At 43.3% G+C, this 22,862-nt stretch overlaps 1 protein-coding gene across 2 annotated transcripts in view; it reads left to right on the top strand.

Annotated features, from left to right (window-relative positions):
- The first annotated feature begins 11,880 nt into the window (after positions 1-11,880).
- LOC121570220 (zinc finger protein 385C) overlaps positions 11,881-22,862 on the top strand; it is a 182,347-nt gene continuing 171,365 nt past the window's right edge. For both annotated transcript variants that reach the window (XM_045209669.1, XM_045209668.1), the window contains exon 1: positions 11,881-11,970. In XM_045209669.1, the coding sequence (XP_045065604.1) occupies positions 11,922-11,970 (49 nt within the window). In that variant the 5' untranslated portion in view covers positions 11,881-11,921. The remainder of the gene's footprint in view (positions 11,971-22,862) is intronic.

Raw genomic sequence — 22,862 nt, 5'->3', positions numbered from 1 at the left:
ACAAAAGAGTGACACAAACTGAATGACTAAAAAGCACCCTGAGGAAAAGCAAAGCTAAAAAGATGTGTTTTAAGATCTCTTTTAAATATGTCCACAGTTTCGGCCCCCCTCAGGTTCTCTGGCAGGATATTCCAGAGGCTGGGGGCATAATAACTAAAGGCTGCCTCTTGGTCCTAGGCTTTGGGATAGTTAAAAGGCTAGCGCCAGAGGACCTGAGGGACCTACTGGGTACATAACCTAAAAGCATGTATGACATGTATTGCGGTGCACAATCGTGGATTGATTTAAAAACCAATAGAAGAATTGTATAATTAATTCTAAAACTCACATGCAGCCAGTGCAGAGACCTTGTGTATTGTCTGCTCTCCATTTAGTCTTGGTCAGTACCCGTGCTGCAGCATTCTGTATGTTTTGCAGTTGACCAATGGCTTTCTTAGGTAGACCTGACAGGAGAGTGTTAAAGTAGTCAAGCCTGCTTGTAATAAAAGCATGGATGAGTCTCTCTGCATCAGCCTGAGAGAGAAACGGCCGCACCTTGGCAATGTTCCTCAGGTGGTAAAAAGCTATTTTGGTTCCTAATGTGTGATTTGACATTTTGTTAAGAATCTAAAATAACACCTAGGTTTTTTACCTGGTGTTTTATCTTTATTTCCTGTTAATTAAAATATGCGGCTAGATTCTCTCTGTGCTTTGGCTCAACAATAAGTACATCGGTCTTGTCTTGATTTAGCGTGAGGAAGTTGTGAGCCATCCAAGTATTTAAATCACCAATACAGTCTAATAATTTATTCATGAAGATAAAATCCTCTGGTGACACAGAAATTTAAAGTTGTGTATCTTTCACACCCTGATCTGTTTCACCTGTCTTGTGATTGTCTCCAATCCCCACCAGGTGTCTCCCATTACTTCATGTGTATTTATACCTGTGTTTTCTGTTTGTCTGTTGCCAGTTGGTCTTGTCCCGTCAAGTCCTACTAATGCGTTCCCGTGTTTCCAGTGCTCTAGTTTTTGCTTTTTCTAGTCTTCCCAGTTCAGACCTTTCTGCCTGTCCTGGCCCTGATCCTGCCTGCCGTCCTGTACCTGCCTGACTCTGATTTGGATTACAACTCTTTGCCTGCCTTGACCTACCGATTGCCTGCCCCTTGTACTGTAATAAACTCAGAGACTTGTACTATCCGCCTCCTGTGTCTGCATCTGGGTCTTAGCCTGAGCCGTGATAGTATCGTCTGCGTAGCAGTGAAAATCAATGCTGTGCTTTCTGATAACGCTGCCAAGGGGTAACATATATAAACTGAACAGTACCGGACCCAAAATCGAACCTTGTGGAATGCCACATGTGATATGTATTTTCTCTGAGTTATGTTCACCAAGGGTGTCAAAAAACTATCAACCGGTTAAATAGGTCCTAAACCAATTTAGAACTGGGCCAGAGAGGTCAACCTACCTCTCCAGTCTGTCCAGAAGGACATCATGGTCAACAGTGTCGAATGCAGCACTGAAATCTAAGAGTACAAGGACAGAGAGCTGTTTGGCATCTGTGTTGGCTCTAAGATAATTTATCACTTTAACTAATGAGGTCTCTGTGCTGTGGTGGGCACGAAAACCAGATTAGAATTTTTCAGAAATAGAGTTGGCACTTTAAAAATAATTTAGCTGTTTGAAAATCAATTTCTCCTGAATTTTGCTTAAGAATGGAAGGTTGGAGATTGCCCTAAAATTGCTAAGAGCTGAGGAATCTAGATTACTTTTCTTCAGAAGGGGTTTCACCATAGCAGTTTTTAGTGCAGTGGGGAAAGTGCCTGTGAACATGGAGTGATTAACAATAGCTTGCCCTTCTTCAGATTTGCAATTAAAAACTTGAGCCTCTAAAGCACAACACTCCACGTTACTTAGCCTGCATTTAAACAGGCCCTTATCCAAATGAGAGAGCATACATAAGATCTGTGAGCACAGAGGCTCTGTACTGTACCATACCGTACCTCCAGCTGGCTCTCTGACAGACAGACACATGGCTGAGAAGGCTGCATCCCAAATGGCACTCTGGTACCTACATAGTGCACTACTTTTAAGCAAAGCCCTATGGACCCTTGTCAAAATACAAAGGAAATAGGGTACCATTTAGTTCGCAGATACCGTGTAGCTGTGAAAGTCACATGGAGTCTGCGGGGAGATTGCAGCTTTGAGCTATTTGGGTAGGGTACTAATGGCCTGCAATACATCAGAGTCTATACGGTCGTTGTTAGTGGACAGCTTCAGTCCTTTAGTTTAGGGCCACACGTTCTTCCCTTTTAGTTGCCACAGCTTGGCTATATCTTGATCAGTCACCTTAGGAAGCTGAAGGATCCGGCATGGTGAGTCTTTCTAATTGATTATGTTTTATTACACAGTTTAGCACCAAGGTTCTGAGCCTAGGAGTAGCAGAGCTGCTGAGTCAAGGTTCAAGTTTTAATGTCACATGCACAAGTACATTGAAATGCTTTTCTTGCAAACTCAAAACGCAACAATGCAATAATCAATAACAATGTAATAATAGAAGAAGAAAAAAACACAAGAAATAAGAAGAAATATCAAGAACACAATAAGTAAATAAGTAATCATATTATATACAGGGTCCGTTCCAATACCATATTTATAATGTGCAGGGATACTGGAGTGATGGAGGTAGATATGTATTGGGGTAAGGTGACTAGGCAACAGGATATAAGATAAACAGAGTAGCAGCAGCTTGTATGGGAGTGGGTGTGCATGTGTGTACAGTCAGTATAAAAGTATATGCATGTTATGTGTGAGTGAACAGATGATGGAGTGAGTGTGTAGGGCCCTGTGAGTGTGCAAAGAGACAGTGACAAAAATAAAAGGTCAATAAAGATACAAGGTTAACTAAGATAGTCTGTGTAGCTATTTTCTTAGCTAATTATCAGTCTTATTGCTTGGGGATAGAAGCTGTTCAAGAGCCTGTTGGTGCCAGACTTGATGCACCGAGTCTGTCCAGTCCTCCTGATGTATAGGTCAGGTGTTTGATTCACACACGTGATGTGTTCTGTGAGAGGGACTGTTACAGGACTTTGTTCCAGCTTCAGCTGCACTTGACCTGCTAGGCACAATTCTGTATGTTTATGTGATCATGTGTATGATTGACAAAATGGCTTGCTGAAGCTCGTCTGAGCGGTTGGCTGTGAATGCCCTCACCCGCTAGTATTTCATGTTGATTGTTAAGGTTCTGACTCGCTACAGGCTGTCTGGCAAGAACAAGGCAGATGTGTTCATATTAGATGGGTGCAAACAGTTGGACCCATTCCGAAATGGATGGGGCTTTCCCATCCAGACCCGATATGCAAAAATAAATATAAATTATATAGAGACCCGTTGCGAACGGGCCCGAGGACAACTAGACCCATTCCATATAGACCTGGTCGGATCCAGACCCGATCCGATCCGAGTGAAAGAAGTAGCAGAAAAGTCAATTTTTAAGCTACTTTATTAACCAGAGCTGATAAAGCTTGAGGGAAAGGAGGTAGAGAGGTGACGTTGTCTAGCAGAGGCCATGTGTGTAGGCTACTGTGAGTGTCAGCGAGTGACACGGGGAACAGGGAGGAGGGAGGGAGAGACGAGAGACAGCAACCAACCAAGCCGACTCACGCTATAATAGACTAATAGCTGCCATAGCTAGGTTATTTATCACCAATATGATTACGTAGTACCTGTCTTGACTGCATCAAACCGGGAGAAGCTAGTTAAGCTAGCTAGCTAGGCTAATGAGGCTGCATGCATTTTCTCGTCCTACACAATTACAAACGACAACAACTCCATTCAGAATATAAAGTAGCAGCCTAGCTGTTGGCTCTTGGTCGTTGTAGCCTATCCTTCTCCTTTAACTTTTAATTCCATCATTTTAATTCCATCTTCCTCCATTGATAAGATATCTCCTAACCTTTGCCACACACGGAGGCTCTATGACTGTAGCCTATTGCCGCTTTGATGACTTATGATTGGCTAACAACAAGCTACACACGCCACTCTCGTGAAAAGCAAAGAGCAGTAGCATCATGTTCGGATCTGTATGGGTCCTTCCGGACAAGTCAATTAAATGTGCATCCTAATGTGCATTCGGGCATGCTGATTGGTGGAAACCAGGAAGCTGTGATAGATAGCTGAGAAGGGGAGAAATCACCCTAACGGGACTGTGGAGAAAGTCACATGCACAGGCATGGCCTTTTTTTTTTGTGTGTGTATTTAAGAGAGAGATATGTAGGTGGTTGTGTTCCATGTTAGATTTACCAAGGGCATCCACATTGCCTCCTGCTCCATCTCCAACACTGATCTCACATTAGGTACCTGTCAGTAGCAGATGAATCTGTCACTGTGAGCTGGTGCGCTGTTGCAACTGTGTAAATTGATTGAACCAGAATGGGCGCCTTGAGAGTGATACGGAGACACAAGATGGTGTGAGACACACAGAGGGAGTAAATGAGTAGCGATGGGGGTGACAGAGAGAGAGAGAGGGAGTGATAGCAAGAGAGAGAAAGAGAGGTAGAGAGAGCAGGCTTTCCTTTCTCTTTAATGTTGTTTGTGCTTGTAGTGTTTCTCCTCTACCTGGGTCAGTGACTGGCCTCCTGCTCTGTGTGTCCTCGGATCAGGCTGGTCGGCCATTAGTGGCTCCATTGGCAGCTGGTGTAATTAGCTGCATAGTGGACCCACCGGACACTGCTAATTAAAACGATTGCCTAGCCTGCACAACTACTCACCTAAACAACACCACTACTGTACTGTAGCGCAGTCCCGGCCTCTACTGAGGAGAGACAACACTTGGTCTGATGTCGTCATCTCACTGAGTTTGGGGGGCATCCTGACCTGGAAGGCAGGACAGGACTGTTACCTTTTTCTGAGTCAACAAAGGGTATTTTAATGGGGGATCTTCTACAAGCAGTTATTTTAGAAGCACTGGCTTGATTTCATCAAGCATGGGCAGTACGTTCTTAAAAAATATAGTTGAAAAACTATACTGGTTGTTGGACAACCTCTGTAGAAAGATGTCAAACTGCATAAAAGCATTAGAAGTTCAAAGGACGGACAAATCAGAGAGAGAGAGAGAGAGAGAGAGAGAGAGAGATTATGGAAATCCTAAACTTACATTGTGAAAAATAGACAAAATAACAGCATCATTTCATTTGTTTGAGAACAAAGCACTGAACACAATCAGCTTCATTTAGACTTGCTTAATGTGATGCGTGATTTGAAGGAGTCAGGCGCAGGAGGGTAAAATCACAGTATACAGAGTTTATTCCGTAATCCAGCGTAACCAGTCCAGTGCGCAAAACAGGCGCACTGGAACAAACATGCACACTGAAAAATACCCCGGCAATACAAAATACTGAGCTCAACCGAGCTTCTAATCCTCACAATGAACAATCACCTACAAGGACAAGGGGGGCAGAGGGAACACTTAAACACGTACTAATGAGGGGAATATGAACCGGTGTGTGTAATTGACAAGACCGAACAATGAGGGGAGGCAGCTTCGGAGGAAGTCGTGACACTTAATTACTCTCCATTTAGTCCTAATGGAACAGACAGATGCAATATTGTGAGAATGAGGCCAGGGAAAATTGATTCAACCTCTGATAAGAATTAGATTGAAGTGTGAACCCTATATCTGTACAGTATAGCAACTACTGCCTTCTGAGAGCCACTCAGTATGGGTGATGAAGGGTGAAGAGGACGTGTGTTTTGGCAAGAGTAGCCACTCGGGTACCTTTAAGGTATTTTCCTTGGCTTTCATCCTGCTCTGATTGCAGGGCTCCATACAAGCTTCTGAAGAACCTGAAAAATGTAAATGTCAGAGAAAGAGAGACAGGTGTCAATGGTTGGAGGCCTATAGGCTTAACAGTGAATTATCTTTTGTCATAGTATATCATCAGCTGTGTTTTTTTACTTAAGTCGTTTTTTTGGGTATCTGTACTGTACTTTACTATTTGTTTTACTTTTACTTAACTACATTCCTAAAGAAAATAATGTGCTTTTTATTCCATACATTTTCTCTGACACCCAAAAGTACTCTTTACATTTTGAATGCTTAGCAGGCCAGGAAAATGGTTCAATTCACGCACTTATCAAAAGTATGTCTCTGGTCAACCCTATTGCCTCTGATCTGGCAGACTCATTGCATGCATGCTTCGTTTGTAAATTATGTCTGATTGTTGGTGTGCTCCTGGCTATCTGTAAATTTAAAAAACAAGAAAATGGTGCTGTCTGGTTTGCTTAATATTACGAATTTTAAATTATTTTTACTTTTGATACTTAGGTATATTTAAAACCAAACACCTTTCGACTTTTACTCAAGTAGTATTTTACTGGGTGACTCTCACTTCTAGCCTACTTGAGTCATTTTCTATTAAGGTATCTTTACTTTTACTCAAGTATGACAATTGGGTACTTTTCCCACCACTGTATATCATGTTAACTATGATTTTACATAACGATAGTGGGTAAACCATTTTTTAAAAAGGTGAATAATGGTGTGAGGTGCCAGTGCTGCAGCGGGGAGCGGTGGGTGAGAGGCAGGCATTGGGCTGGGGTGAGGGTGTAGTGTTACGTCCTCCGTGGCAGTAATATTCTCAGGTGTTATTTATATGAGCCTGGTCTTTGAACGCGCGTGCCAGCGCACTTGCATTGGGAAGGACATATTGAGCTCCCAAGTACAGTGGGGAAAAAAAGTATTTAGTCAGCCACCAATTGTGCAAGTTCTCCCACTTAAAAAGATGAGAGAGGCCTGTAATTTTCATCATAGGTACACGTCAACTATGACCGACAAAATGAGAAAAAAAAATCCAGAAAATCACATTGTAGGATTTTTAATGAATTTATTTGCAAATTATGGTGGAAAATAAGTATTTGGTCAATAACAAAAGTTTCTCAATACTTTGTTATATACCCTTTGTTGGCAATGACACAGGTCAAACGTTTTCTGTAAGTCTTCACAAGGTTTTCACACACTGTTCCTGGTGTTTTGGCCCATTCCTCCATGCAGATCTCCTCTAGAGCAGTGATGTTTTGGGGCTGTCGCTGGGCAACACAGACTTTCAACTCCCTCCAAAGATTTTCTATGGGGTTGAGATCTGGAGACTGGCTAGGCCACTCCAGGACCTTGAAATGCTTCTTACGAAACCACTCCTTCGTTGCCCGGGGCGGTGTGTTTGGGATCATTGTCATGCTGAAAGACCCAGCCACGTTTCATCTTCAATGCCCTTGCTGATGGAAGGAGGTTTTCACTCAAAATCTCACGATACATGGCCCCATTCATTCTTTCCTTTACACGGATCAGTCGTCCTGGTCCCTTTGCAGAAAAACAGTCCCAAAGCATGATGTTTCCACCCCCATGCTAGGTATGGTGTTCTTTGGATGCAACTCAGCATTCTTTGTCCTCCAAACACGACGAGTTGAGTTTTTACCAAAAAGTTCTATTTTGGTTTCATCTGACCATATGACATTCTCCCAATCCTCTTCTGGATCATCCAAATGCACTCTAGCAAACTTCAGACGGGCCTGGACATGTACTGGCTTAAGCAGGGGGACACGTCTGGCACTGCAGGATTTGAGTCCCTGGCGGCGTAGTGTGTTACTGATGGTAGGCTTTGTTACTTTGGTCCCAGCTCTCTGCAGGTCATTCACTAGGTCCCCCCGTTGTCAAAGACTCCAGCCACCCTAGTCATAGACTGTTCTCTCTGCTACCGCACGGCAAGCGGTACCGGAGTGCCAAGTCTAGGTCCAAAAGACTTCTCAACAGCTTCTACCCCCAAGCCATAAGACTCCTGAACAGCTAATCATGGCTACCCGGACTATTTGCACTGCCCCCCCACCCCATCCTTTTTACGCTGCTGCTACTCTGTTAATTATTTATGCATAGTCACTTTAACTCTATCCACATGTACATATTACCTCAACTACCTCAACTAGCCGGTGCCCCCGCACATTGACTCTGCAACGGTACCCCCCTGTATATATAGCCTCCCTACTGTTATTTTATTTTACTTCTGCTCTTTTTTTTCTCAACACTTTTTTTGTTGTTGTTTTATTTTTTATATATAAAATAAATGCACTGTTGGTTAAGGGCTGTAAGTAAGCATTTCACTGTAATGTCTGCACCTGTTGTATTCGGCGCATGTGACCAATAAAATTTGATTTGATTTGGTTCTGGGATTTTTGCTCACCGTTCTTGTGATCATTTTGACCCCACGGGGTGAGATCTTGCGTGGAGCCCCAGATCGAGGGAGATTATCAGTGGTCTTGTATGTCTTCCATTTCCTAATAATTGCTCCCACAGTTGATTTTTTCAAACCAAGCTGCTTACCTATTGCAGATTCAGTCTTCCCAGCCTGGTGCAGGTCTACAATTTTGTTTCTGGTGTCCTTTGACAGCTCTTTGGTCTTGGCCATAGTGGAGTTTGGAGTGTGACTGTTTGAGGTTGTGGACAGGTGTCTTTTATACTGATAACAAGTTCAAACAGGTGCCATTAATACAGGTAACGCGTGGATGACAGAGGAGCCTCTTAAAGAAGAAGTTACAGGTCTGTGAGAGCCAGAAATCTTGCTTGTTTGTAGGTGACCAAATACTTATTTTCCACCATAATTTGCAAATAAATTCATAAAAAATCCTACAATGTGATTTTCTGGAGAAAAAAAATCTCAATTTGTCTGTCATAGTTGACGTGTACCTATGATGAAAATTACAGGCCTCTCTCATCTTTTTAAGTGGGAGAACTTGCACAATTGGTGGCTGACTAAATACTTTTTTCCCCCACTGTATGTAGGCCTATCCAAGTGCATCAATCACCCTCCGGCTGACAAGCCTCTCGCGGACGCGTGAGTTAAAGCCATGGCATGCCATTACATTGGGGAAAGAAAGCCTTCCGCTCTGACTTTGGCAAGTGGAGACCACTGGTGGAGACGATCCTTGGCTTTTTGCCATTAGCCTTTTGGCATTTGAATAGACATACTTGAAATTCCAATTTACCAGTATCGAAGCAATCTCATTTTTATTAATTGTTATTGTATCAAACAGATGCGAAACGCAAAGAATTTAGCCTACAGAAGAGCTTTGTACATGAACTTCTGACAAAAGCCGAGTTATGAATCATTCCACCTGTCTTTCTCGAGACAAAGCAGAGCCAATAAACAGATACTAGATGTTGTTCCTATCTAATGCTCTATGAATTACTGTCCAAATCTGCCAACATGAACACCTCCCAACAGGGTATATACATATGGGCCTATCACATTAGATATTTCCTAGAAGTGAATGCCAGTTGCTGACATAGGACACCATGCTGATAGGGGTCCTATTTCATGTTTAATTTATAGACCTCACTCAGTGAAGGAATACTACATGGTTGATATCTCACAGAGATATATTTCTGCCAGACTCTGACACTTCTGATGGGGCCATAAATGTATAACCCTATCAGTTCGCTAATTGAAACAACCTGGTGGTTTCATCTTCATAGTCACATACACTCCCGTTCAAAAGTTTGGGGTCACTTAGAAATGTCCTTGTTTTCGAATGAAAAGCAATTTTTGTGTCCATTAAAATAACATCAAATTGATCAGAAATACAGTGTAGACATTGTTAATGTTGTAAATGGCTATTGTAGCTGGAAACGGCTGATTTTTTATGGAATATCCACATAGGCGTACAGAGGCCCATTATCAGCAACCATCAGTCCTGTGTTCCAATGGCACGTTGTGTTTGCTAATCCAAGTTTATCATTTTAAAAGGCTAATTGATAATTAGAAAACCATTTTGCAATTATGTTAGCACAGCTGAAAGCTGTTGTGCTGATTAAAGAAGCAATAAAACTGGCCTTCTTGAGACTAGTTGAGTATCTGGAGCATCAGCAATTGTGGGTTCGATTACAGGCTCAAAATGGCCAGAAACAAATAACTTTCTTCTTCGTCTATTCTTGTTCTAAGAAATGAAGGCCAGTTTTATTGCTTCTTTAATCAGCACAGCAGTATTCATGTGCTAACATAATTGCAAAAGGGTTTTCTAATGATCAATTAGCCTTTTAAAATGATAAACTTGGATTAGCAAACTCAATGTGCCATTGGAACACAGGACTGATGGTTGCTGATAATGGGCCTCTGTACGCCTATGTTGATATTCCATTAAAAATCTGCCATTTCCAGCTACAATAGCCATTTACAACATTAACAATGTCTACACTGTATTTCTGATCAATTTGATGTTATTTTAATGGACAAAAAATTTGCTTTTCTTTCGAAAACAAGGACATTTATAAGTGACCCCAAACTTTTGAACGGTAGTGTATGTAGGCTGTTTTTATTATATAGGTGAAGGAAAAATTATAGAGTAAAACAAGTTACATTAATTTCAGCATATTATAATGACAGGTGATTTATTATAATCTATTAAACTATAATAAACTGTATAAACATAATTTAAAATACATGTACTAAAATACACTATATATACAAAAGAATGTGGACACCCCTTCAAATTAGTGGACTTGGCTATTTCAGCCAGACCCGTTGCTGACAGGGGTTAAAAATCGAGCACACCGCCATGCAATCTCCATAGACAAACATTGACAGTAGAATGGCCTTACTGAAGAACTCAGTGATTTTCAATGTGGCATCATCATAGGATGCCACCTTTCCAACAAGTCAGTTCGTCCAATTTCTGCCCTGCTTGAGCTGCCCTGCTCAACTGTAAGTGCTGTTATTGTGAAGTGGAAACGTCTAGGAGCAACAACGGCTCAGCCGTGAAGTGGTAGGCTACACAAGCTCACAGAACGGGACCACCATGTGCTGAAGCATGTAGCACGTAAAAATCATCTGTCTTCGGTTGCAACACTCACTACCGAGTTCCAAACTGCCTCTGGAAGCAAGGTCAGCACAATAGCTGTTCGTTGGGATCTTCATGAAATGGGTTTCCATGGCAGAGGAGCCGCACACAAGCCTAAGATCACAATGCGCAGTCCCAAGCGTCGGCTGGAGTGGTGTAAAGCTCGCCGCCATTGGACTCTGGAGCAGTGGAAACGCATTCTCTGGAGTGATCATGCACGCTTCACCATCTGGCAGTCCGATGGACGAATCTGGGTTTGGCGAGATGCCAAGAGAACGCTACCTGCCCGAATGCATAGTGCCAACTGCAAAGTTTGGTGGAGGAGGAATAATTGTCTGGGGCTGTTATTCATGGTTCGTTCTAGGCCCCTTAGTTCCAGTTAAGGGAAGTCTTAACGCTACTGCATACAATTACATTCTAGATGATTCTGTCCTTCCAACTTTGGGGAAGGCCCTTTCCTGTTTCAGCATGAAAATGCCCCCGTGCACAAAACGAGGTCCATACAGAAATGGTTTGTCGAGATCAGTGTGGAAGAACTTGACTGGCCTGCACAGAGCCCTGACCTCAACTCCATCAAACATCATTCGGGATGAATTGGAACGCCGACTGCGAGCCAGGACTAATCGCCCAACATCAGTGCCCGACCTCACTAATGCTCTTGTGGCTGAATGGAAGCAAGTCCCTGCAGCAATGTTTCAACATCTAGTGGAAAGCCTTCCCAGAAGAGTGGAGGCTGTTATATCAGCAAAGGGGGGACCAACTCCATTTTAATGCCCATGATTTTTGAATGAGATGTTCGATGAGCAGGTGTCCACATACTTTTGGTCATGTAGTGTATATGAATAGAATTTCGACCTTCATGTCTTTCAAGATAATATATTCGATAACAACGTGATAAATAACATAAATCAAATTGTATAGGCGCGTGCGTGATAGCGTTGAAGTCCCTTTGAATGCGCATTCGTGTGTAGAGTGGCTGCGCGCTCTGACACCAGTGACTCCAGCGCGCGAGCTGGGCTTTCGGCTTTGACAGTCAGTCTTGTCACACATCCTTTCGAAATATGTTGGGTACGGACGACCACAGGGACAATCTGAAACGGAACGGTTCAGGTAGGCTGAAATACAACATATAGAGTGTAGCTTTTGTTTTTACATATTGACATGTGTGCTGTTTACTATTCAAAGTTTGTGGCCCCCATGTGACAGTTCATCACGCACAATTATCAGACTACCGGTAGCGCGTGTACAGTAGCCTATTTTCCATTCGAATGATTAGCTATACAGTTATTCTGAGAGTGCCAAATTATACATTTTAAACAAGGCAGATGCAAGTATATGCCTAGCTATTTCATTTACAATGAATGGACGAAGAACGGTTGTTCGATTTTTTTAAATGTCTGACATGGCAATTTGTTGTCATGGGCAGCCTAGATTTTTTTTATATGCATGTAATATTCATTTCGATTAGACTGTTCATCAAAACACCTTTAGTAGTTTTATATGATTACAGCTTCGAGGTAATTTATTGTCTGTAACAAACAAAGCAAATGTTATAGTCCATTGATACACTGTTGCGCTTTGAGGCTAGGCTATTATTTGAGCGTTTGAATTGCCCAAATGGCGATCTGAATAGGCTTATTTGTTCATACTTCATCACTCACTGAATAAAATATGATATTGTTCGACCGTTCATCGTCTATCCCGTCTCGGAACTGGGCTGGGTGTATCCGAATGGAGTGAGCCGGTGCTTGTGGTCCTCAAACGCCAGATAGAAAACTGTAACCATGAAACTTATGCTCCGCCAGCATTTGTTGTAGGCTATTTAACTCTACCGAATTCCAAAGCTGTTTCTCATGTGTATGTGCTATACTTTACATTTCTATCAGTAGGCGGCTGTTTCAGTTTTAATGCCTCTCTCAGTTGACCGCTGTACTCTTATGACATTGGAATTGGACGCTTGCATTGTTTAGTCAGTCAAATGATAATAATAGTAACAATATATTTAATTTATATAGGGCTTTTCATTATAACGCTCACCCTAAAGACGCTAGAAAAAAGAGGGGGAAAAAATAGTTATTGGGCTGGACAATGGTCTTCAATAGAGGCTGGAGCATCCAGGTCACATGACGATGATAATAATGAAGATAATCCAAAAAAAAAAAACTTTAATTTCAAACATTGATCTAGGCTATTATAACATAGTCCAAACAGCAGAAAAACATTAATGAGGGCCTGACTGACATGAGAAACAAGTGCAGTAGTCCCAGGAGGGCTTCTGAGAGAGCGTCGGTTGTTGGCTTGATGTAGTCTCTAATGTGTGTTTATTGTGCTGTGGGCACTGGCTGTAGTGAGCTGAGCTGAGGGGAACACAGATAAATCAAGGCAAATATCAACATGTTCAGTCAGGGAAGGTGAAATACGGCTGCCGCTGTTAGGAGAGCATTTATGGGCACCACCTTAAGGCCTGCTACTCCTGCTGAATGCCTATGGATGAATAATATAGAGGCCTGTGTTATTGTTGTTGTGACAGACTGCATACATACTCTGTCAGTGTCACTTGTGTTTTGTCACAGTTGTTTCAAAGTTGTTTATTTTCGTTATAAAGGAGGAGTTGGCTTTTTCTGTCTTTGGTGAGAGCTGGTGAAGTTCTATGAAGTGTGTGTGTGTACCTGTGTGTGTACCTGTGTGTGTACCTGTGTGTACCTGGTTGTGTACCTGTGTGTGTACCTGTGTGTGTACCTGTGTGTACCTGGTTGTGTACCTGTGTGTGTACTTGTGTGTATGCACACGCTGTGGGGCCTGCTTTGTTTGTACTGTATGTTGACAGGGATCATTTAAGAAATGGTGTGCCAAGAGACATATGCCCATGTTGTTTGTGCTCAGAGATGACTCTGCCGTAAACTGTCACTTACGGGTCCAGAGTGTCTCTTTACTGCTATAGCAGGCAGAAGGTACAACACCACAGTCCCAGCTCCAGCATGAATGGCCACGGTGGGGTTTAGCTACACTGAAGTAAAGCAACCATTACTATTTTATTAGAGGACTATTTTGACAGAAAGCTCTCTCTCTCTCTCTCTCTCTCTCTCTCTCTCTCTCTCTCTCTCTCTCTCTCTCTCTCTCTCTCTCTCTCTCTCTCTCTCTCTCTCTCTCTCTCTCTCTCTCTCTGTCTCTCTCTCTCTCTCTCTCTCTCTGTCTCTGTCTCTCTCTCTGTCTCTCTCTCTCTCTCTCTCTCTCTCTCTCTCTCTCTCTCTCTCTCTCTCTCTCTCTCTCTCTCTCTCTCTCTCTCTCTCTCTCTCTCTCTCTCTCTCTCTCTCTCTCTCTCTCACACACACACACACTCTCACTCTCTAGGTCAAGTCCATTGTGGGGCCGTTGCGCTTCCTCACAATTTTTTTGGGAAAAGCTGTTTTTGAGACTGTTTACGCACTATTGCTCCTCAATATACAATCAACAAAAACTATTCACGTACTGAACATAGACAAAGATGTACAGAACTTTCCAGGCCGTGTGGGGAATTTAAACATTTAAAGAGAAGGTAGAAGTATACCTGGTGGAAATGACAATGTATGGACAGAGAAAAAAAGGGAGAGGGAGAGCAAGAGCGAGGGAGAGAGGGAGAGCAAGAGAGAGAGAGAGAGTGAGGGCTGTATCTGCAGACAAAGAAAGAGTCCCCATACGCATCTTGATGGAGGTAAGACTCAATTGTTTGTGACACAGCGAGTGGTTTACAGTGCGGAACAGTGACACTCTCATTATGCCAATAAAGTGGATGTTACATTAGCAGGGGTCTGGTCTCTCTGCTGATGTCTCACTGTGTGTCACACCGCCCTGCTTCCTTCCCCTCCACTCCCAATGAGGGGATCATGTTGGGACTTAATCAACTGGGCTGGTAGCTGGGCTGGTAGCTGGTTGGTCCCACTGACAAGACCACTGTGCAGTATGTATGTATGTGGGTATTTATCTGTATGAATATGTATTTATATGTATGAATATGTATTTATATATATGGATATATATTTTTATGTATGAATATGTATTTTGATATATGAATATGTATGCATTTTTGGGGGATACTGTACCTTTTCTTTTTATATTCAGTTTACAGTTTTTAACTGTAAATAACAAGATTGACACACACACACACAATGAACTCCTGCTGTGTGGGAGGTACAGGTGTCTTGAAGTCAGGAGGTACTGTAGCTCTTTTCTGCAATGATTTTTTTATTTTTTATAGTTGAGTGTTTTCTCTGTACTGCCTGGCTTTAGATGGGTTATTTTAGGGGTTTTAAAGTTCATAATGCTAAGGATGGCTTTTTGACAGAAGCCCTGAACCCTTCACAATTCTCACAAACCTCTTCTACTTACTTGTTGTTCTTTCTCTCTTTTTCAACAACGTTTGTATACATTTATATTGATTTTGTTGTTCTAGAAATAGTACTTTCCCATATTTACATTTAAGTATGAAATGTAGGGTGTATTCAATGTGTATTACTCAATTATACGGTAATAAACATAACAGCTTGACCTACAGAATAGGCAACCCTTCTCCAGTCATGCTATGACACATCATCCATACTGTCTTTCATCAACGTAAACAGTGCTCTATCGCTGTCTCGCCATATCCCCTCTCTGCATCTTCCCTAGCATCTCTCCCTCCCATGGTGTTGTGCCACACCACTCTGAGATCTCTGTCTGACATTTTGAGGAGACCTCTTCTCCACACAGATGTCCTTCTCTTTTCCTCATTGTGCTGGGACCTCCTGTTGTGAATTCCTGTATGATGTTCTCCATGTCATCGCCTGCTGGCCCAAAGTGATGGGGGAGTGTGCACATTGGTCAACGCACACAGCGTGAGACCTCACACTAGCTTGCTTTTTTCTGTGTGTGCGTGTGTGTTTGTTTCAGAACGTCCTGTCAGTCTAATGTCCTTCATTTCAGCCTACGTTGGATCACAGCGACCTTCAGTGTGATTCTGTGAAAAGTTTTGTGCCATCCCCACTGGCTGCTTCTTCTGCTGCCAGCACAAATACACAGTTAAATCCCAATTAGCCAGGGGACGCTGGATAACAGAAGGAGGTCTGTCAGTGTCCTGTCTTTCTGTCTGTCTGTCCTGGCCTCAGTGACACCGCCATAGTATAATTTACCTGGTGATCAAACATAATCCAAATCAGATGCCTTGTTACACGAAGCAGGAGGCTCAAAGCAAAACAATAGCATTTAGAGGAGGGGGAATGTGAAACCCCTCATAATTCCTGAGCCATTGTTGCAGATGAGTAGAGCCAGTGGAGTGGAGTGGAGGCTTGAAGCTGAGCTGAGCCAGGCTGGATGACAGGTGAACTCAAAAGGGCAAATATCTATAAACAGGCGTGAACATCCCCCCCTCCGGCCGCTCTCCACTCGCCTCACTCAGACAGATAGAGAGGTCACTCCAGCCCTCGCTGCCACCCTGATCGCACTGTACTGTACGACTAGTGGCAGAGGACGGGTGTGTGTGTAGGGGGGCTCCGGGGGGTGTTCTGACAGCTGCATGAAGCCCGCCTCAAGGCAAGTAGGCTGCCCTTTCCTGGAGAAAAGCCACCCTCCGCCTGGCTGATTGGCATGCCCGGCCGGCAGTGCTCACGGCTGGGACCAACTCAGCAGAAGACTGCCTAGCTCTTCAGTGGGGTGCTGGAGGGTTTGCGCTGTCCACTATGCCCTCACTTGTATGTGCCCTCTGGGCAGAGGGTATAGAGTGTTACTGCTACTAACACATTAACCTCTCTGTCCCCAGTCACTCTCCCTACCCACTGTCCCCTCCTGATCCCTTCTGTACTTCCTCCTACCCACCAAGCTCTACCAGGAAGTGAACAGGCCAATCCTGCATTTTGTCTGATCCTGCATTTTGATCCTGGCCCAGGGGTTTTGATTCCTCATTACGGGATCATTATCCAATTAACACAGAGTGACAGACCCTTACCTCACTACCTCAGAGCCGTGATCCTCACACACGTACACACCTACCCTCTCACACCTCCATAATGACCCTCACACACACACACACACACACACACACACACACACACACACACACACACACACACACACACACACACACACACTGGGCCCAGTGTTAGACACGCGCGTACACACACCTGCCCGCGCAAACACACACACAGTGGCCTGTCTATGTTCCATGGCTGTTGGCGGGTCATGGTGCTCGTGAGCTGAACAGAGGGTCAGTGTGTGAGGCCAGGTAGGCAGACCCCCCTCCCCCTCCCAATAGGAGCACTAAATAGCCTGGTTGTTTTGAGGCCCCATCACTACTCAACAGGAAGGGTGGGGACCCTGTCTAAACTCATTCTATCACAGGTTCCATATAAAAGACTGCCTGCATGCATATTCATGTCTAGGTGTGTATGTAAGAACACGATTGTGTATTCAGACCAAAGATTAATGTCTGTGATTGGTTGATTACAGTCAAACTCAGAGAGTCCATTGGTCACTTCTTCTTCGGACTTGATCCATAGTGGTTGTGGGATTGTGAGGGGTTTGTGTTTTAAACTCACCACAAAGTGTTTGGTTGATAACATGGCTCTTAGAGAGACAGAGGATGAGGAGAACAGAGATGTATGTAGCCTCCTGTAGCTCAGTTGGTAGAGCATGGCGCTTGCAATGCTAGGGTTGTGGGTTAGATTCCCACGGGGGGCCAGTATGAAAAAAGTATGTAAAATGTATGCACTCACTAACTGTAAGTTGCTCTGGATAAGAGCGTCTGCTAAATGACTAAAATGTAAATGTATATAAAGGCTATAATTATGTTTTATGCATTTTTCAACTACAGTGAATCATTCAGAGTTTTATCTAAACCTGAGAGTGGTTTACCTCAGTCAGTGTATGGAGCGCATGTCCTATTGTACTGTGATCTCCACAGACAGCACACTCTTTCTCTGTGCTCTTCAGCCTTTGTAGATGGCCGTGGCAGCACTTTTCATGAAGGTGTGTAAAGTGGCAAGTTTGTCATCTTGCGGAGTTATGACTTTGGACGATAATAATACGGCTATAAATATGCCTTTCTCAAACCCAAGGACATTTTCTCAAACCCAAGTCACATGATAAAATTCGGAATAAAACACAGCAAATGAAGTGAATATCCTAGAGAGAAAGGTGCAGAATAAATATGAAGAGCGTGAAAAGCATTATACTGCAGCATTCAGAGAGAAACAAATGTCATCAATGTTAGAAAATAGAGGCAGGGATAGAGGAGATGAAAATGTAAGATACCAGAACTTATTCATTTGATGAAAACAGCCTAGAGCGATTCCTAACAAATATACACACAGCTGGTCTTATGGCAAGATTCAAATGCACACACACACACACACACACACACACACACACACACACACACACACACACACACACACACACACACACACACACACACACACACACACACACACACACACACACACACACACACACATACACACACAGACACAGACACAGACACACACACACACACACACACACACACACACACACACACACATACACACACAGACCCAAAAAATTTTTGGGAGAGAATGAGATGAGATGAAATGCATTTCTGAAAGCATGACCTTGCACTAGAATACAATTTGACCATATGTGCATTAGATGTGAACCCAGCTTGTCCATGTGCTGGACAAAGTCTGTGACCATGCCTGTGAATCTTTCCATAAGAGCAGCTGCTGTGTGTGTGTGTGTGTGTTTATTTGTGTGTATATTTGGGAAACACTCTAGGGTAAAAAGCAGAGTTACGTTGGGGTGAGAGTGTGTGAGGAAGTTTCTTTAAAATGCTGGCGAGGATCCTTCTGGCCCTTCACAACTCCAAGGGAGCAGTCCATCTGCATCCCCGTATGGTTTCCAAGGGTCCATTAATGCAAAAATGGGCGTTTTTGACGTTGACAAAAAAGATAAAATGCGTAAGAAATATATATGCTGCGTTTTGTAAACACAGATCTAAAACGCTTCGGCATCAGACTAATTTTATGCTTCAGTTGCACTTCTCCACTCTGATGAAAATTCTCTCACGAACAGGCATTCTATCAGCAGACAGCTCTCTGACTGATGTGTAGCTACTTTTCTCTGGTACTTTTCTTGGTGTAGCCTATTTTTCTCTGGTAAAATGCAAGATTAACTTCAAGCAAAACATTAGGAAATGTAGCTTGCTGCATTCTTTCTATGATAAACATTAGATATATGATGGCCATGCATCTTTCTTGCCAAAAATACCTTGCTTTTTCATTGTAAGCTCATTTACTTGTGTGGCTGCTAGCCAAATAGCGTTGCACTTCTGTTGTCATCTGATGAAAATGAAGCTATTTTCTGCCGAATGTGTTGCACTAATATATTTTCTGTGAAGGAAAACTATAGTCGCACGCCCCTGATCAGTGTATTGAAGCAAAAAAACACTGTTGACTTTCAATATAAAACGCAGGTGAAATGGTTTAAAGTGCAGATTTATCGATGGTCTGCGTAATGAAAATACAGATTTCTGAACTCTAACGCGACCCCTGGTTCCTCACCCCTCTCCCCCTTTACACAACCCCTCACCCCAGCACCTCACCCCTTACCTCCACACAAACACACACCACTCCCCTCAGACTTGGAGCGTTTGGAAAATGAACAAGCGTAAGAATTTAGGAAGTATGGATGTGAAGAACTCTTACAACAGGAACATTCATATCATCCTTAATATCTGTTTTGTGTTCATGATATGGATTTTGGTGTGCAAACTGTACATTGTACAGCCCCCACACCCACTCATCCTGTGTGTTCAGTAGTACTGTACTGTTTCTGAGACTTGTTGTGTTGTACATGTACACCTAAATTCACCTTTTCAACAAGTGTTGGTTTGAGTCTTTATTCCCTAAAAGCTCAAGCACTTCCTCAATGTTATTTCTATCCATATATTATCTAGGAAGAAGAAGAAGAAGAAGAAGAAGAAGAAGAAGAAGGGCAATTACTATGAAGCAAATAAGCCACTCTTAGATCTTTGTGACCCAAAGAGCGGATTAATAAAATAATAGTCAGTCTGCTTTTAAATACCACTTCCTCCTTTGAGCAGAGTCTGTCTGAAAATATATCCGTCTCTAAGAGCCACCTTTGGACAGCGTGACGTCTGTCTGCTGCATTGGCTGAGCTACAGAATGGCTGTTGGTTCGTGACGATGTGGGCGTCTTTTTAACCTGAGGCAGAATCTCTCAGTTTCACAGAGAAACAGCCTTAATTTCATCTTTAAAGGTGATATACACTGCACAGTACACACACACACATTCATTCTGATACACACAAACACACCCTGATACACACACACACGCTACAAGCCCCAGTCCAATGACTCATACCTGTGAAGAATGACCTAATGATGCGGCAGGCGTTGGTCAGACGGCGTGACGTGCACTAATCCATACCTGTGTGTGTGTCCGTGTGTCCTCTGGGATGCAGGCTGTGTTTTCTCTGCTGCTAATAACGCAGTAATCACAGCCATTCCACCTCTCAGTAGTGGGCCCCAGAACACACACACACGTCCCCCATCTTGTATCGATCAGCCTGAGTACACAGTTTATAAAAACTCATATAATCCAGTGTAATCCCAGAACCTCCATGGTTAGAGGAGCCTCATCAGGAACAGTAGCTCTGTCACACTGACATCGTATTAAAGTATCCATCTCTGGCATCGACGAAGATGGTGGCCTTGCGACTTACTCTTAGGAAACTTTGCGGTATTTAGTTTTTTTATGTATAATTTTTTTACATTATTAGCTCAGAAAGTGTTTTGTATCATTACATAGAGACGGGAAAAACTTTTGGATATCAGAGCGGCGGTAACTCACCAGCATTACGACCAAGAATACGACTTTCCCGAAGCAGATCCTTTGTTTGCTCTCCCCAGGGCAATTGAACTGATTCCAGCGGCTGACCCAAAACATCGCCGGCAGTGGAGAGGCACTCGGAGCGGCCTGCTGGTTCGACTTAGGAGGAGCGCACACCACCCACCGCTTCCAAGTATATTACTCGCTAATGTTCAGTCTTTGGATAACAAAGTCGACGAGCTCAGGGAAAGGATTTCTTTCCAGAGAGACATCAGGGCCTGTAACATACTTTGTTTCACAGAAACATGGCTCTCTAGGGATATTCTGTCGAATTCAGTCCAGCCAGATGGGTTCTCAGTTCAGCGCACAGACAGAAATAAATATCTCTCCAGGAAGCAGAAGGGTGGAGGTGTGTGTTTCATGATTAACGAACTCAAGTCCTTTTGTTCACCCGACCTAGAATACCTCACAATCAAATGCAATATAAAATGCAAATGTCTAAAGACACCTGGGAGCCAGAAATCTTTCTGATTGAGAGGGGGTCAAATACTTATTTCCATCATTAAAATGCAAATCAATTTATAACATTTTTGACATGCGTTTTTCTGGATTTTTTTGTTGTTATTCTGTCTCTCACTGTTCAAATAAACCTACCATTAAAATGATAGACTGATCATTTCTTTGTCAGTGGGCAAACGTACAAAATCAGCAGGGGCTCAAATACTTTTTTCCCTCACTGTATGTAAGAATGCTGTTCATTGACTATAGCTCAGCATTCAACACCATAGTACCCTCCAAGCTCATCATTAAGCTCGAGGCCCTGGGTCTGAACCCCGCCCTGTGCAACTGGGTCCTGGACTTCCTGATGGGCCGCCCCCAGGTGGTGAAGGTTGGAAACAACATCTCCACTTCGCTGATCCTCAACACTGGGGCCCCACAAGGATGCATGCTCAGCCCCCTCCTATACTCCCTGTTCACCCATGACTGCGTGGCCAAGCACGCCTCCAACTCAATCATCAAGTTTCCAGAAGACACACCAGTAGTAGGCTTGATTACCAACAATGACGAGGCAGCCTACAGGGAATAGGTGAGGGCACTGGGAGTGTGGTGCCAGGCAAATAACCTCTCACTCAACGTCAACAAAACAAAGGAGATTATCGTGGACTTCAGGAAACAGCAGAGGGTGCACCCCCCCCTATCCACATTGATGGGACCGCAGTGGAGAAGGTGGAAATCTTCAAGTTCCTTGGCGTACACATCACTGACAAACTGAAATGGTCCACCCACTCAGATAGTGTGGTGAAGAAGGTGCAACAGAGCCTCTACAACCTCAGGAGGCTGAAGAAATTCAGCTTGGCACCTAAAACCCTCACAAACTTTTACAGATGCACAATTGAGAGCATCCTGTCGGGCTGTATCACCGCCTGGTACGGCAACTGCACCGCCCGCAACCGCAGGGCTCTCCAGAGGGTGGTGTGGTCTGCCGAACGCATTACCGGGGGCAAACTACCCGCCCTCCAGGACACCTACAGCACCCGATGTCACAGGAAGGCCAAAAAGTTCATCAAGGACATCAACCACCCGAGCCACTGCCTGTTCACCCCGCTATCATCCAGAAGGCGAGGTCAGTACAGGTGCATCAAAGCTGGGACCGAGAGAATGAAAAACAGCTTCTATCTCAAGGCCATCAGACTGTTAAATAGCCATCACCAGCACATTAGAGGCTGCTGCTGCCTATTGAAATCACTGGCCACTTTAAGAAATGGAACACTAGTCACTTTAATAATGTTTACATATCTTGCATTACTCATCTGATATGTATATACTGTACTCTATAATATTCTACTGTATCTTAGTCCATGCCGCTCTGTCATTGCTCGTCCATATATGTATATATTCTTAATTCCATTCCTATTGGGTATATGTTGTGAAATTGTTAGATATTACTTGTTAGATATTACTGCACTGTCGGCGCTAGAAGCACAAGCATTTCGTTACACCCGCAATAACATCTGCTAAACATGTGTAGTTGACATATAACATTTGATTTGATTTGACGTGTGGTGACTACAACAGGATGTTTTAGATGCCCTATGTTTGGTTCACCATTGGTTGGTGCAGTTACTGATGCTATGGGGTTGTCATAGACACAATGTTGTTGATTTG

The sequence above is a fragment of the Coregonus clupeaformis genome, chromosome 30, assembly GCF_020615455.1.
Source record: "Coregonus clupeaformis isolate EN_2021a chromosome 30, ASM2061545v1, whole genome shotgun sequence".
In the NCBI taxonomy this organism is placed as follows: domain Eukaryota; kingdom Metazoa; phylum Chordata; class Actinopteri; order Salmoniformes; family Salmonidae; genus Coregonus; species Coregonus clupeaformis.
The sequence above is the reverse complement of the archived record's forward strand: the minus strand, read 5'-3'. Positions and strand labels throughout refer to the sequence as shown.